The 16,966-nt window shown below is 42.7% G+C and overlaps 1 protein-coding gene across 1 annotated transcript; it reads right to left on the minus strand.

Moving 5' to 3' along the window:
- Positions 1-5,155: 5,155 nt before the first annotated feature.
- On the minus strand, positions 5,156-11,209 carry ARL14EPL (ADP ribosylation factor like GTPase 14 effector protein like). The gene is made up of 3 exons (XM_032425269.1): positions 11,114-11,209; positions 8,695-8,834; positions 5,156-5,378 (listed from the first exon to the last, which is right to left on the minus strand). The coding sequence occupies exons 1-3, from the start codon at positions 11,207-11,209 to the stop codon at positions 5,156-5,158; spliced, it is 459 nt and encodes a 152-aa protein (XP_032281160.1).
- Positions 11,210-16,966: the final 5,757 nt, after the last annotated feature.

Here is a 16,966-nt window from a genome sequence, read left to right on the forward strand (position 1 = left end):
CCTGGGATCATGACCTGAGCTGAAGGCAGTCGCTTAACCAACTGAGCCACCCAGGCGCCCAATCTGAAATATTTTCTAAACTATTTTTCTGCTAAATGGATCATTTTCAGTTATAGTTCTGAAGCAAAAAAGAGGTCAAAATAAAAATATATTTACCAAACCTAAAGGTCTGTCATAGATTTGGAAATGCTGAGTTCAACTTTGAGGGGAAAAAACCCAAATCTATTTCAGGAATGGAATGTTGGTTTTGTTCTCTGGGTAAAACTTAAAGTACCCAAGAATGGCCAGCAGAGGGAGCCAAAACCACGCATGTAACTTTTTATTCTTCATAAACCTTTTAGGAAAATGGGTTATTAAAAACTGCAAAATGCAAATGAACCTCATCTTGCCAAAATATATGCAAAAATCATAGAAATCATATAACTTAATGCTACTGTGCTGCCACGTGCTGTATGGAAAATTTTAAAGCTAGAAAGAGATTCTGAATCTCAAGTAGTTCTGAAAAGAAGCATCCCCCCCACCCTCCCTTCCTCTCTCTTCCTCTCTTCCCTCTCTGGGACTGGCTTGCAATAACTCCTGAAAAGTAGCTGATTTGTATTCTATTTCAGTTGATACATTCTGAATTGTATAACAACACTTTTTCACTTGTCACTGCTGGGAGCATCCTGGTTCATACTGGAAACAGGTGTGTTGAGAAGAAGCCAGAAAGCCTCTGACACAGACCTCTGAAATCAGGCCTCAGGGATACCTTAGGAAAGAAAAGGAACAGGTTTCTCATGAAAGTTCATTGAAAAGGCATTTGCTGCAAGTATAAATGTCTCTCCATTTTCTGGGTGGTACCTGCATTAGTCAAGATGTTCCCTTTCTTGGCCCAATCTAAGAGGGAAAGGAATTTATTGAAAGGATACTGGTTTGCATTACCCTTTTAGTGGTTTACAGTTAAAATTTGGGGAAGATATTTTCTACATAAAAATGAGAACAGTTTATTTTGTGTGACTTAATGTTCACAAATTTGAGAATTTAATTAAAATGGATTAAAAACCCCCAAACAAACACTTCAGGCCCAAACGGCTTTACTGGCAATTTCCAACAAATATTTAAGGAAGAAGAATGTCATGTGAAACAAAGCCGGAGAAGAAAAAAGAGAAAGTAGTTGCTATCCTTTTATGAAGCTAGCATTACCTGGATATCAAAACCCAAACAGGGACTTCCATTTCCAGAAAGATGGGGTAGATGTACCTTTTCTATTCCTCTCAGTAAGTACAGATAAGAAGGATGGATGTTATAAATAAAACAAACATTAAGAGGACTCTGAAAGGTGGAGAGAGGCCGGCAGATGGATAAGGACCTCAGACAGGAGGAAGGCTACACTGGGAAGGGGCGTAGGTTTTCTTTTTACTTCATGTAGCCTAGGAGTTTTTCTTTCTTTCTTACCCACTGTATCCCTGGTGCCTAATAAAGTGTCCAGCAAGTAAGAGGTGCTTGGTAAATGAATGAAGGAATAAATCAATGAATGAGGGATCACTAAGTAGTGGATCTATTAAGCATGAAGGACTATCGAAAACACTATTGAAGAAAAAACAATTAAACTCAGTCTCTGATCTCTGAATTTATTATATATTCCCTAAACATTGGCCAATGTAAGAACACACAAGGTGAGGGGGGATATCTGCTAAAACTACAAACCGTAAACAAAAATCAACTGCTTCTTAGCCATGACTAGTGATGATGTCATTTCCTTTCTACAGAATGAAGAATAGTACTATGGAAAAAGGAAGAATTTTAGGCAATCTGAGAAGAAGAATACGAACATACCAAATACAGGATTAAAATAAAGATTCTGAGAAAGAAACACAGTATAAAACTGCTTGGACCATTCAATCCTGAATAACCTGAAAACTCACTTCTGCTGTTGTCGACACCATGGAGAAGGAAGGAAAAGAAATAAGATATAAGGATTTTCTGGGGCGCCTGGGTGACTCAGTTGGTTAAGTGTCTGCCTTCAGCTCAGGTCATGATCCCAGGCTCCTGGGATCCTGGGATCAAGCCCCATGTCAAGCGCCTTGCTCAGAGGGGAGCCTGCTTCTCCCTCTCCCTCTGCCCCCCGCCCCCCCCACTCATGCTCTCTCTCCCTCTCTCTCTCTCCAGTAAACAAAATCTAAAAAAAAAATAATAATAAGGATTTTCTTTCCATTATTTTATACAAGAATATGAGGTGATCTAAAGCATTCAATGCCTACCACATACTGTCAATAAATCCTAAGCAATCAAGAAATCCACACATCAAATGACACCTGCTTGCAGGGCCGCTTTGCTGAACAACTGTAGGGGGTGCTGTTGGCAGGGTCGTCCATGCGAAGGGCACCCCCTGGACGCACAGCAAATATCCTAGCTGGCCAAACACTGCAGACCGGCTCAAATAAATGTTTCGGTTTCCAAGGCATTACAGAACAACACGGTGATATCTACAATTTCTATACATATTCATGAAGACACACCACCAGGATGTGAAAGAGAGCCAAGCAGAGAATGGAATATCCTGTTCTACTGACAAGACAGTTTCCTTGGTTAATGTCACCAGACAGTACAGCTATATTCCTTGCTAATCTGAATTTCGTTCAAATCACTGAAGAGCTTTGTTCATTTTGTGACAAAATTAGACACTTGCAAGATAAGTTTCTGACAATTCACATGAATTTATTTGTGCACGGATCATTTAGTGTGGGAGCCTTTTTAAAAATGCATAGAAAGGGCATTAGAACCAGATGAAATAATGTGATTTCTAAAAAAGCACTCCATCAAATGTTTTGCTAGGGTTCTATAAAAGCAGTATGAGGTGTCTGCTTCGTAATCATACAGTTCTTTACTTCATTTTTTGCTTTACTTGGAAAACTTACCAACATAATCTGCCAACACACTTTTTAAACCAGTCTGTTTTAAAGATTTTTTTTTTTTTTTTTTTTATTGAGAGAGATAGTGATAGAGCATGAGACGGGGGAGAGTCAGAGGGAGAAGCAGACTCCCCGCTGAGCAGGGAGCCCGATGCGGCACTCGATCCCGGGACTCCAGGATCATGACCTGAGCCAAAGGCAGTCGCCTAACCAACTGAGCCACCCAGGCGCCCTAAACCAGTCCATTTTAAATCAGATGATCTCAACTAACGTTTAAGACTAAAAGATGAGAAGAGACAAAAGGGAAAGATACTTGAAGGTTAATTTGCCTAAGATTATTTTTTTAAATATGAAAATAGGACAGCTAGTAATAAGGGAGTGTTTCTCAAACTTAGCTGAACATGAGACTGACCTGGGGTGTTGGATGACAAGTGAGAATTTCCAGGCCTCATCCCTTGTTCTGATTCCTGAGGTTTGGGATGGGGCTCAGCAATGTGTATTATTAAAAGCAGTTGAAGAAGCTTTGCAATCAGGCAAATTCGGGAAATACTTGGTGTCAGGGAAAGAACACTGACCTAGTCATGGGGTTCAAAACACTAAGGCTCTTCTGTGTGTCCTTAATTGAGTCACTTTATTTTACTGGTGCTAAGTCCTCAGTTGTAAAAATAGAACAACAAGAAGGGTTTTAGTCTATAATCTCCTTGAAGACAGGAACGAGCGGGGCTATGCTCACAACTGGGTCCCCTGTGCCTTGCCTGGTGCCTGGCACCTAAGAACCTCCCAGATATTATTTGTTGACTAATTCACTAGCTAGACAACAGGCAAGATCCCTTTTCAAGTGTAAAAATTATATGATTCTAAAAATAAGTAAGTAAGAAAACAATTCATTTGGTCAGCCATGTACAAAACAATAGTCATTCTCAAACCCAAACAAAATATAAACCGAAAAAAAAAAAAAGCACCCACTCCTTTTGCTTGGCACATTGCTGGTAAGTATTTCAAAGGATCAGACTTGGGTAACTTGATCTCATGCCTTCTTCATAGGACAGGAGGGTTCAAGGTAAGGAACTGGATGCACTTAGCATGACTGTCTGGCTCACAAAAGTCAGTAGAAGCTCAGTAAAAGTGAGCTGAATCTGGAACCCCAGGAAATTACGCGGAAAACAGAGTAAGTTCTCCTGCTACACATACAGGAAAACTGTAGTCATAGGAGGGCTTTTAGGCTTTTTGTTACTTTAGTTCCAAAACATATGGTCACATAACAAGTCGAGAATTATTAGGAACCTTCTCTGACACCTGTGGGTTGTGCGAAATAAAGGCTTTTGAAACTAAAAAGAGGGGTGCCTGGCTTAGTCAGTGGAGCATGCAAATCTTGATCTCAGGGTTATGAGTTCAAGACCCACGTTGGGTCTAGAGATTACTTAAAAATAAAATCTTAAAAAAAAAAAAAAGCAAATCCAAAGAAGGCTTAGTTCAAATTTCTGCACCCCTCCTAAAATGTTTCAGAATTGAAAAAAAAATCACATCACGTGTCCAGTCAACTGCATATCAATACCCTCCCTGAGCTAACACACAACAGTACACTTTTATATAATAACTTGTTTCCTCCTTTTGAAGAAAATTCTGAAAATACTGATCCTGAGATGGGGGGAGGGGGAAGGAAACCACTAACTTTTAGGACATTCAAGTCCCAATTTCTCAATTTGACAAGTAAAATACAAATTGTTCAAAAAATTTTGCCAAGTTGTGACCAAATTTAATCGGAATGTTATTAAAACATTAATTTAAAAAATAAGACTATGCATATGCAGTGCAAAATCACAAGATGTGGGGGTGTTTTTTATTCAAAGAGCAATTCTGACTTGGAACTGGCGTAAGGGTCAGTAGGTCTTATAAATTTAAGATTGTACGTTCTGTGTAAGAAAAGTTCCCAGCTGCAGAATTCTGAAACTCTTAAAACCACACGATCTCAGGCAGTAAAGAGGCAAGAGATTTTTCACTGAGAGCGGAGATGGAGGTGTCCCGGGGAGGCGATGCTGAGATCACCCACCATCCTTCTCTGGGTACAAGGTGAAGGCGTTGGGGAAGACACAGAAAAAGGGGACAGAGTAATGTTCATGCTATATTGTTCTAACAGCTTCAGAGAACAGGAGTCTTCCGTATACTTTCCCAGCATCTTCCCCACGCCCTAAAATCCACCCCGGAGAAAGAGGTTGGCTTAGCTGTCAGGAAGAAGAACCAAACCAGCCCGCGTGCAATGGCCCCTAGTCAGGCACCAGATAGGGCAGCGAGCTGACCACCTCCCCGGATTCGGTGACAATGTCATCGTACACCCAGCGTCGGTTGCAGCGGCACTCGGGCCCGCACTTGTTGGAGTTGCACTTGGGACAAGGGTAGAAGCAGCCCAGACAGTTCTTCTCCAAGCAATCACACAGATCAGCATCATTGAAGATCAGCCTGCCGCTCTTGTCGTACTTCTTCCTAACTCTGCCGGGAGAACAGAAGACAGTGCCAGGTTCCCCAGCAAGGCGCACGAACCACTCTGCAGCCACCTCCCTAAATCTGATCCCTTGATTCCGGGGAACCAGCACCCAGAGGATTCCCCAGCCATGATTCCCAATAGTAGATGGCAGCAGTGTCCCCAGGAAATTCAGCCCATGTGCCCCCCGCCTCCCCACACCGACTTCCAACACAGCGGGGCTCGTCACTGACAGGACCCTTCGCTTTCCCTGGAAGGTGATATGCCACCAAAGTCAATTATAAAGAAGAGCTGAATAAAAGCTTCTTCCTACAAATGCCACCTCCCCCAGTTTTCTTTAAAAATATAATCATTCCTGATGGGATTTTTCCCTGATAAATTACACTCTTTTCTTTCTACAAAAAAGCACTCTAGTGAATATGATTATGGTTTTTAATGACCCAAGATAAATAGGAGAACTGTCCATGACTGCACCATCATCATTAACAGAAAAACACACATATACACCCACCCACACACACACACAAAACTCCTTTGGTAACAGTCTCCAGGTGCCATGCTTCAGCTCCTTTCTGATTCTGTCACCCAGTGTGGAGCGAGAAGGCAGGTGACCAAGATGGCGGCCTCTCTCTCGGAAGCTCTGAGTGAAGGCAAGGTGTTCTGTGCCAGAGGAACGCACCAGAGCCTACACCCTGCTTGAGTCCCCACACTTCCTCTGTCAGCCCCTACAACGTGCCCAGGAAACAGAAGCTGTCACAGGAATTCTACCACCCTCTCAAAACCAGGCCCTTTTGAAATAAACCCTTCAGAATTGAGCTGCTTGAAAGCCTGAAGAGGACCAAGTGTCTCTGGACAGCTTGTATCCATTATTAACAACTGGAAGTTAAAAAAAAAAAGGCTGGCCCTCAGCTGGTGTGGTGAGACTATGAACTTCTCCACCCTTTGTCTGGAAACGGGTTCAACACCTGCTCTCCTTCCTGTTCAGGGTAAGTAATGCCGTTCTCTCTTCTTCCCTCTCCTAACAAAGCAGGGAAGGCCGAGGATCATTATGGAAACTTGCTGCCTGATTTTCTCACTTAGGCAGGAATACCTTCCGATGAGGATTTATATCTGAAGCATTTCATCTGTGGAAGGAAGGCTCCACTCCTTCCCATGCCCACCAGGAAACACAGGTGTCAGCAGACCAGGAGATTTAAAATCCACGATAGAAATCACGGGAGTGGGTGGTCGTGAAGCCACCAGATTGCCCATATCAGATCTTGTCCTTGTCCCTCTGCCTTAACCCAAATACTCCCTCGCCTTAACTCAGACACCAAGAGGCAAATTTTATAGTTTCCTGTCCACCTGATGCTATCTTTTATAAAATTCTAAACTATCGTACACACGAAAGTGTGCAAAACATACATGCACAGATGAAGAATAAAGCAAACCTCCACATTCTCACTGCCCAACGTGATAAAAGGTATAACAGGGTTGAGGTCCTCTTCATGCCCCGCCCACTGCATCCCTCAACCCCACCCTCCAAGAGGAACCATAGCTTGCTGTTATAAAAATCATCTCCTTGGGGTCCCTGGCTGGCTCAGTTGGTAGAGCATGCAACTCTTGATCTCAGGGTCCTGGGGCTTAGAGTCATGAGTTCAAGACCCATGTTAGCCATAAAAAAAAAATTCATCTCCCTGTTTTAGTTACATGTGTATGAATCCCCAAGCACATTGCATTTCCTACATTGTGATTTGTGATTCATCCATGATGGTACTAGCTGTTATTCAAATATTTTCACTTCTATATGCATTCCGCTGTAAGAATATACAAGTTTCTCATCTTTTCCATTATGGATGGGCATTTTGATTATTACTATCTTATTTTCTTTACTATTATAACAATGCTATGAGACTTTTGAATGTGTCTCCTGTTGTAAATATACAAGAGTTTTTCCAGGATATATATCTAGGAGTGAAGATGTTAGGTCATAAGGTATACAGCTCATACCAGCCTGTTTTTAAATAGTGGTTGTACACATATTACACTCAATTCACGTCCAGTAGTTTCACCAACATTGATATCATCAGACTACATGCTGCCTCTCTGGGGAGTGGGGTGATGCCCCATGCTATACTGATGAGATTCTGTATCCTGAACGTTTACTTAGCCTTTTCTTCTATGAAATGCCTATTCATTGATTGGTTCATTTTTCTCTTTGCATGTTTATCTTTTTCTTATTGGGTTGTATGTATTTTGGATACTGATCTTTCAAATTATAAGTAGTTTCTCCTATCTTGTGGTTTGTCTTTCATTATTTTTAAGGTGTCTCTTAATGGGTATAAATTCTTAATTTTAATGTAGTCAAATTCATCAGCCTTTTTGGTTGCTTTATGGTTTGTTTATACTTATGATGTGCTAACAATTGATGTGGGAAACAAAGGCAAAAGAAAAATTATTAAATTTCCTTAGTACCTACAGCCCATTCACAAGTCCTTGAACCAGGCAGAGTGACATTCCTCTAGGGACTCAGCTGCCTCGATGTTGATACGTTACTAAGGGCAAAAGGCAATCTTAGCCCGACCCACAGGACCCCGTAAGTCTACTTTCACATATAAAAATTCCGTTGGAAACTTCCTTTATCTCTACCCCCTAAGATTCGTGTTGACAATCATCCCCCAAGCATATGGCCCACCGATATACACCTGAAGGGTCTCGTGACTAAGGTTTTATTAGACGGTAATAAATGACCTTTTCCCAACAATAGCTAGCCCCCTCAAGGTCTGGATACCTTGCTTCCAAAATTCGTTAGAGACTTACACTATCTCTAACCCTCTCCCAACTTGAAAGCATATAATGGGCAACCCCTCATGACCCCAGTGTAGCTCTTTCTGCCCACGTGTCCATCCCCCGTGCTTTAATAAAATCACCTTTTTGCACCAAAGACGTCTCAGGAATCTTTCTTGGCTGTCAGCTCCAAGGCCCATCTTTCCTACATCAGCTATCATCGTACTTATGATATATCTGCACACATTTGATACCTGAATTCATTCCCACAGTTATATTATTTCTCCATCTAATGATACATCTTTCTTACTTTTAATCATCTTTCTTACTAAAGCTATTACTCTAAGCATCTCAGACCATCTGAAGCATTAAAAAATTGATTCCTAGTTTGGGATTATTGTCTATTTCTTGAAGTTGCTAACTTCCAAACACATTGAGCGATATTGTACTTCAGAAAAGATATTTTTAAAACATAAAAAAGTGGCAACCTTTCCTTTGTCAAGGAGAACCCCTGCATTTTACAATCCACAAATCAAATATAATAAATCATGATCTTACTTGTATTTTACAGAAAAATATTCATTCATCTTTGACATCCGAGCTTTCTTTTTCTGCTGCCTTGTTTCAGGATTAAAGTCCGCTACCTGTGGTCCAGGATTTTGAAACGCCAAGCATTTTAACTGCCGCTCTATCTGTTGCTATGAAACAAATAATATGTATTCAGAGTAAGAACTGGATAATTTTGTTTTATGTTGTATCAAAATAAACTTTCTGTAACTTTTGCCATAATGTCACGAAAGTACAGATGTTTTACCTAGAGAAAGAAACAGCTTAATTTGATTAAGTTTCAAAAGATGTTGTAAATTTCCTCAAGTTAGGTGATTCTGAATAAAGAAATCCATAGTATACATCTCATATAATAAATATAAATATAGTCGGTTGAGCCTCTGACTTTTGATCTCAGCTTGGGTCTTTTTGTTGTTTTATTTTTTAAGATTTATTTATTTATTTTAGAGGCAGGGAAGGGGCAGAGAGAGAGGGAGAGATAGTCTTAAGCAGCCTCCCCGCTGAGTGCAGAGCCCCACGCAGGACTCAATCTCACCACCGAGATCACGACCTGAGCCAAAATCAAGAGTTGGACGCTAAACCGACTGCGCCACCCAGGTGCCCCTCAGCTTGGGTCTTGATCTCAGGGTTGTGAGTTCAAGCCCCATGTTGGGCTCCACACTGGGCATGGAGCCTACTTTAAAATAAGTAAATAAAAATAAAAATACATATTTATACTTATAAATATAAGTATATATAAATATTTAAATAATATAATATATAAGACAAATATTATATATAAGTATAAAATATATAAATATATATAACATATAAACATATGTTATATGTTTATATATAATATATATAAACAACCAAGCAGGAACAGAATTCCTTTTATACTTGCAAAATACCAGTTGGCTTCTCAAATCTGTTGGGGATGAAAGTCCAAATTAGCATTTATGGAGGACAAGAACAAGGGAGTAAAACCCTTCTGCAGTTGTTGGCTGGACGAACTCAGGTGGAATGTCTGAAGTGTTTCAAACCACAGTGAGACCCAAGGTGCACACAGCCCCCTTCCCCTGCCCTTAGTGTTCTGAGATATGTTTCAGAATAATCATGACCTTGGGCGCGTGGACCCCATCAGGGCTTTGCAGCCACCTGAATGATCCACTCTCAGTAAAAGCCAGATTTGAAAAAGAAAATTTTCCTAGAATGGCTTTCTAGAGTGTTAGCGGAAAGTTTCAAAAGACTCTGTCTGGAGACATTAACAATTGGAAAAGAAACAGTCTAATGGAGAAGAGTGACAAAGATGCTTCAATAAATCCTGATACCTTATTTCAAAAATGTAGCACATATATCATGAGGGAAGGGAATGATCTTCTGAAAGATTTTAGAAGAATATAATCTGAATGGCCCCCAAACACACAGGCTGACATACAGATGAAATACTTTACCTGGAAACAAAAGGGAAACTTTCAAAGTGTGAATTTCAATGTAACAGATTAGTAACAGAATCTCAGCCTTATATGCCATTTATTTATCTTAATAATAGTCCAGGCTGTTCTAAAATAATATAAATATATTTCTTTAAATTTTCATCTCGGTGTGCATGTATGGGTTTGTTTTTTACAAACGTAACCTTATGAAACAATTATGTATTTAGGTATGGTTGTGAAAAAAAAATACGACTTCAGACCGTCCATTACCATTCTCAGTTCCATGGCAAACGACGAGGAACAGAGACACGAGGGTAAGCCTCTCTGTGTCGAAATCTGGGCTCTGCCACTTACTAGTGGCGTGCCTTGACCAAGCTCCTACTTCTCTGAGCCTCGGTGTCTCCTTTCTGCAAAATGGGGTAACAGGATTATCTTGTGAGAAGGATTTGGTGAATTAATATATGCAAAGTTTTAGAGTCATGGGGCGCCTGGGTGGCTCAGTCGGTTGAGCGTCTGCTTTCGGCTCAGGTCATGATCTCAGGGTCCTGGTCCCCTGCTCAGCAGGGAGTCTGCTTCTCCCTCTGCCCCTCCCCACCCTGCTCATGCTCACTCTCTCACTCTCTCTCTCAAATAAATAAGTAAAATCTTTAAAAATGGGGGGGGGGACTAGGTTTTTTAAAATAAAAACACTGGACACTATCAAAACACTATATTCTCCACAAATATTCTTCTCCAGGGAGCAGGATTTTATTGCACAGAACACTGGGCTATAAATCAAGTGAGGTCAATGACAGAGAGGAGGCATGTGAAGTGAGACCAGCCCCGCAGGGAGCTGAGGGAAAGGGGGGGGAAGCCCCATCAGCACAGAGGAGCGGAGAACCTTCCCGTGAAATCCTGACTGGATCCACCTTCCACCCAAGTCCAGGCTCACCTCAGCGATCCCCAAGTTGAGACCTCTCCAAATACCATGAAACCCTAATACCCATTTGCCATACCAGTTGCTTCTGTCCAATCTGACAGTTTTTCTCAGGAGAACTTTGACCTGTGTGTCCCTCGTTAGTGGAAGTGCTTTTGTCTGATTGTTCATTCATTTCTGATCCCTGAAAAAAGTAATGGGGGAAAAAGTAGGACACATTCATATCATACGTCTGCAAGAACTTAATCCTGTGACTTTCCAGCTCTTGCCCTACAGCTTGCTTTCTTGCAAAGCCAGGTTTCCTGAAAAAGCCATCCACCCTCCTGGCTGCTTTTTTACCACTCACTCTTAGATCCTGCATCTGCCCCCCACACCCACCCAGACCACTTGACGGACACTCTTCTCTTCTGGATGTTCCATGAGCAAATCAAACGTACCTTTTACAGTTGTTAGCATCGCAGACCTCGCTGGAGCAGGCAACACGGGGACCATCCACTTCTCTTTAAGAGGAGTATGAATTCTTAGACCTCCATTCTCCCCCCCTTACACTCAGTCCCTTGAAAAGAAGGAAGATGCATTGATGTCCTACATCCCCAGTAACACCATGAAGATCTTATCCACTCCCGTGGTTTTGGTTGTCACCTCTTTGCAGAGAGAGTCCCTCAGGGTGCCGCTAAAATCCCTGACCTCCTCGCTCACGTTTTCTGACAAATTTCTAGTACAACCGGGGCTAAGGGGAAGGGACCGGTCTTCCATAAAACCCAGCTGTTGACACGCCTGTAATTTACTTTGGTTGTATACCCGGGGCACCGTGATGTGTGTGTGACTCAGGTGAAGTCAACACAGGAGGCTAATCGCAAATGCACAGTCCAGGCTGTTCTGCAGTGCTCGCTCAGAAAGGACCAAGGACCAAGCTCCCAAGGAGGCCTCCACAGCCCTCTGACTTTCTTCTCCCATTTCCACTGCTGGGGCCATCCTCAGGGCGCTGTTTCTACTAAAGGAGTCTGAGCTATGATTTACCAAGGGGGTCTGGGTCATGTGGCCCCCCCACCTGCCTGCCACCTGGACGTTCCATCTCCATACTCCCAGGTCTGGGTCACTAGACATTGACTGCCCACTCTCCAGTTCCCAGTTTAGGTTAAGAAGCTGATTTTTCTTTCCTAGCATCCCTAACATTGATTTTCCTTTTCATTCTCTACTGGACGGAATCCACCTCCGGATAGGGTAGTAGTATTAATACTACTTACCCTTGACGAAGACAGTCTTAACGTTCCTGTCAGCTTGACAAAACCCCACACCAGGCTTCTCTTCCTGACTCTTGGCCCTGACCTCCTTTTCCTTAGAGCTTTTACTTAAGAAAACTCATCCCTGTACATTCTTTCTCTGTCCCATTGAGATGTAAATCTTCTCCTAGCCTCTTGCCAGGTTTACAACCCAGGAATGTCTTCCTCAAAGATTAGGAGGCGTCCCTTTGAAATGTAATCAGCCAGAAAGATGGCGCCTGTGTTTGCCAGTCTCTGTGGGAAAGGTAGAAGCCTAACTTGCTAATTGGTGGGTGCCAATTAGCACACACAGGTGGCTTAATCACAGAGAAAAACATTTACAAACTCGGGAATAACTCCATGTACTCAACACATCCCATGGATCAACCTCCCTCAAGTCCCCCAGCATTTTCCGTCTGCCTTTTGTTTCACGCAGAGTTCACACTGAGTTCCGGTCCCCACGCCCTGCCCGCCCCCCCATCACCACAGCCTTGAATCGAGTCTTCTTTGCCTTGTTTAACTTTGTCCCGTGCAATTCCTCCCATGCCACTTCACATCTGATCAGCCAAACATTCTTGGGGAGTCTTTTCCAATTAGTCTGGAGAAAAAAATCACAGGGAGCTGTTTGAAGAATTAGAAATTCCCGGTTGAAAGAGGACTTCAAACTCTCTCCAGTGGGACCTCAGTCTCGACTTCCTAATTAAGTTATTTTTTCCAGCTTAACTCTTAATTCAGGCAAAAGACCCTGCGGGCAAGGCATCCCCCAATGGGAACAAAACTACCCCCGTGAGCCAGCAAGACCCTGTGACTGACCCCAAGACAATGATACACCTGATCTCTATTGCACTTACCCACCGACCTTTGTCCCACATTTTCCTTGTATAAACCTAGTATTTCTAGCACTTTGGAGATGGTCTTTGAGATGTTCATCCGCTGTCTTCCCAGTGCTGGCCTCACTGAAATAAATTCCTTTCTTGTTGGACCACCGCCCGTCTCTCTGCCTTTGGACTTTGTCAGCGGAGAGTGGCCAAACCTGGTCTGTTTGGGAGCCCCAGAATCAGTGTTCTTGCACCCCGAGGCCCCACTTACCCCGTCAAATTCCAGGCCTACTGGGGTTATAATGTGCAGAGGAGAATCCTGGTAATCTGTATAATTAATAAGCTCACAGGTGAATCCTCTCCTCAAGCAACGATGGGAAAAGATAAGATACAGAAAGTAGGTAGAATTTTCTCCAGCCAGTCTTGCCATCTGATCCTAAAATTATTGTCAGTATTTTCTTCCCACCCTCAAATTCATCCAAACCATTGTGGTTGTGTTAATATTCCTAAATCAGATATTTCTTTATCTCATTCCTATTAAAAGACTTCAATGACTCCCCTCTGCCAATAATACCCTACGAGCTCAACATGGCCGAGAAGGTCCCTCACAACTACTCTCAACCCACCCACTTAGGCTCAGCTCCCCACACACCTCCTCTGGGGCCAAGCCTACCTGACCTCACCACTTCCATTAACAAACACGCTTCCCATCTCCTACCTAACTCAGCGATTCACCTTTGAACCTTGGTCTCAGCTCCGAGAAGCCTCCAGAAACCTCCCCTGACCTCTCTAGTCCTTGAAGGCCCCTTCTTCCCTGGGGCTCTCTTTGGTGCTTCCTCAAGAAAATTCCCCCTCAAAGGGACCCTAAACGCTCTACCATCTTCATGTAATACATTTTCCTCCTCATGGGAATAAATATGACCTTATGACCATCTTTGCAAACTAGAATTTTTCCTAAAACAGCATCCATGTAACTACAAGGGGAGAAATGAGTATCTTATGAAAATCCTCTGCCTGAGAGGCTTTTTATTTAAGTCATTTGTGAAATACAGTTCTCCACAAATAGGTTGTGTGTTGGGGGCGGGGGGAGACTTGCTCCTTTATATTCCAAATAAAGCAAAAGGAAATTATAATCAAATTTCACTGGGGACTGAAATTTAATTGGATTTTATTTTGAGCCCAAATTATCTGTCCCACAAAAAGTAATGAAAGTGTGCCGAATTCCCCCTTTTTCCCTGCGTAGCTTTCCCAAGACAGGGGCTCTTAACCAGAGAAGGAATACAGGGCTCTTAATCTTGGATGAGTAAAGAATACAGCACACATCTATTCCCACTAACCTCTAACTGAAATTCTAGCATTTCCTTTTATTATAAAAGGCAGCCAACAAATAATAACAATGTTAGCAGGACTTGTGACTTTCCTGCCTGAGAAAACACAGATGTTTTCATCTCCCTTTAGAGCTGCTATAGATCTATGTCAAAATGTTATTTACACTTCTCACTTCTTCAAAATGATGGTAGTTCTTAGGCCCGCTGCTCGGATGTATTTTATAGGTTAATAATGAAACACATACATTACTGCCACAAATTGTTTTCAACATTTGGTAAGTGTATTTCCAGATAACTGATTTCCTTTGCAACCTTACAGATTTTATTTCATATGATTAAAAATAGCATTCCAGGGGCGCCTGGGTGGCTCAGTCGTTAAGTGTCTGCCTTTGGCTCAGGTTGTGATCTCAGGGTTCTGGGATGGAGCCCCATGTCGGGCTCCCTGCTCAGCGGGGAGTCTGCTTCTTCCTCTCCCTCTGCCCTTCCCCCATGCTCCTGCGCTCTCTCTCTCTCTCTCTTAAATAAAATCTTTGAAAAAATAATTAAAAAAATAAAAACATCATTCTAAACAAACAAACTTTCTGAGAAATTGTCCATAGATCTCACAGTTGACCAAAGGGGTCCAGGACACAAAAGTAAGATTAAGAACCCTGGCAAAGATGCAGGGAGGACACCCTGCCCCCACTTCCGCTGATCACAGAGACAAAAAACCACAGATTCTGGCAGTCGAAGAGGCTCATTTTCAAGCACAGAGCAGGGAGCGGTGCCGTCTATCCTAGGTTACTGCAGTCAATGGAACACAAAGGGGAGGACATCAATTTGACCAACTCTGTGTTTTGTCCTAACGTTACAACCGATTACATCTGAAAGAGCCAAAATACGGTCTAGCACAAAAAGAAGAGGCTCCCCTCGGGGCGGGGGTGGCACAGACTCTCAGAGCAGGGCTCCTCTAAGTGCGGCCCAAGGGTAGGGCCACTCATTAGTAGAAGGCTTGGGCTGGAATGGAAATCCACTGACTCACTAAGAACACTGGGTAGTTTAGCAGACATTTTTCTTCATAGCAAGCTGGTCTTCCTGGAGGAGGCAGTTCACCAAGAATACATTCTGGCACAAGCTCTGTAATTCACCAGATCAGGGACCTTGAGAAGCACTGGAGTTCTATTAGGTCTTTAGCTCTGGAAGTAGTCTTAACACCTTTTTCTTACCTACCCCCCAGCAAGCCTGGAACCAGTACACAACACTCAGTAGATACCTCATGAATATCATGCTAGTGGATGCCAATTATTAGAGACCTACTATGTGTCAGGCACTGGGCTAAACATCCTACATATACTACTTCATTCAATTCCATGACAACTGTGAATTAGAGGTTACCTCTATCGTTCAGATGACCAAACTGAGGCCCAGCAAGATCCTTTCGGTCCCCTAGGTAGGCTGCATGAGTTTGAAACTCAGACCTGTCTGGGTCCCCCGGCTAAGCTTTTTTCAGGAGGTTACACAGCCTTAAGGTTTGTTTAAATGATGACCACCATGTCTACACAGGAACACAGCCGAGGGAGGGGATGTGGTTAACACCAGCCACACAGAGCCTTTTCAAAGAGAAGCATGGAGAAGGAATAAGGAAGGATGCACTTCAGATCATCTCAAATTTGCCCCCACCTCAGGCACAGGAACCACATCTGATTTCAGGATGGGATTGGGAAGACAGCATAAAAGAAGAAAGCCCCCGGGGGTACCTGGCTGGCTCAGTCAGGACAGGGTGCAGCACTTGATCTCGGGGTCTGGGTTTGAGCCCCATGGTGGGCGTAGAGATCACTCAAAAAAAAAAAAAAAGAAAGAAAGAAAGAAAGAAAGAAAGAAAGAAAGAAAGAAGCAGCAGAAGAAAGTCATATGCAGACAAAATTACCTTGAAAATGCTTTCAGAAAATGCTGCATAGGGAATAGCACTATATAGCCAGACATTTCACCAGCAATGGGATAGATTATTGTTTCTTAGATTGAACATCAAGTGAAATAGTTGCCCTATGCCTAGGAGGCATCATGGATAAACCTCAGAATCACATCCCCTGGCAAGTTGCTCGCTCTATGGGGGCCTTGGGAACTAGGTCGCCCTAGAAACAGCTCTGGATCAGGATCGCCTTCCCCTTCACCCTGGGGCACTGGTCAGGGAGGGGAAGGCAGGCAAAATGGCTCATGTTTGAATCACCCACACTCATGCTTAGGATGCCCCCCAGCACCATACGGTTGAGTTTTTGAGGACTGATTATATCTTGCATAGGTAGAATATTTTTTTCTACTTTTTATCCTTAAGGACACTAACAGATTATCAAAGCAAGAAAAACCTGTTTAAATTCTAGCCAAAAAGTTGGTCTCTGCTTTTATTCAGGAGCTGAGAAAGCCATTTATTCTGAGACACTATCTGTAAGACACTCCTCAGAAAATATTTAGAAAAGACTCACACGTAGACATCCACAGAGAACATTCAAATGCGTAATGCAGTAGTGACTTAATGGAAAGGTTTTCA

Source organism: Phoca vitulina, unplaced genomic scaffold (assembly GCF_004348235.1).
Source record: "Phoca vitulina isolate PV1807 unplaced genomic scaffold, GSC_HSeal_1.0 scaffold32, whole genome shotgun sequence".
Taxonomy (NCBI): domain Eukaryota; kingdom Metazoa; phylum Chordata; class Mammalia; order Carnivora; family Phocidae; genus Phoca; species Phoca vitulina.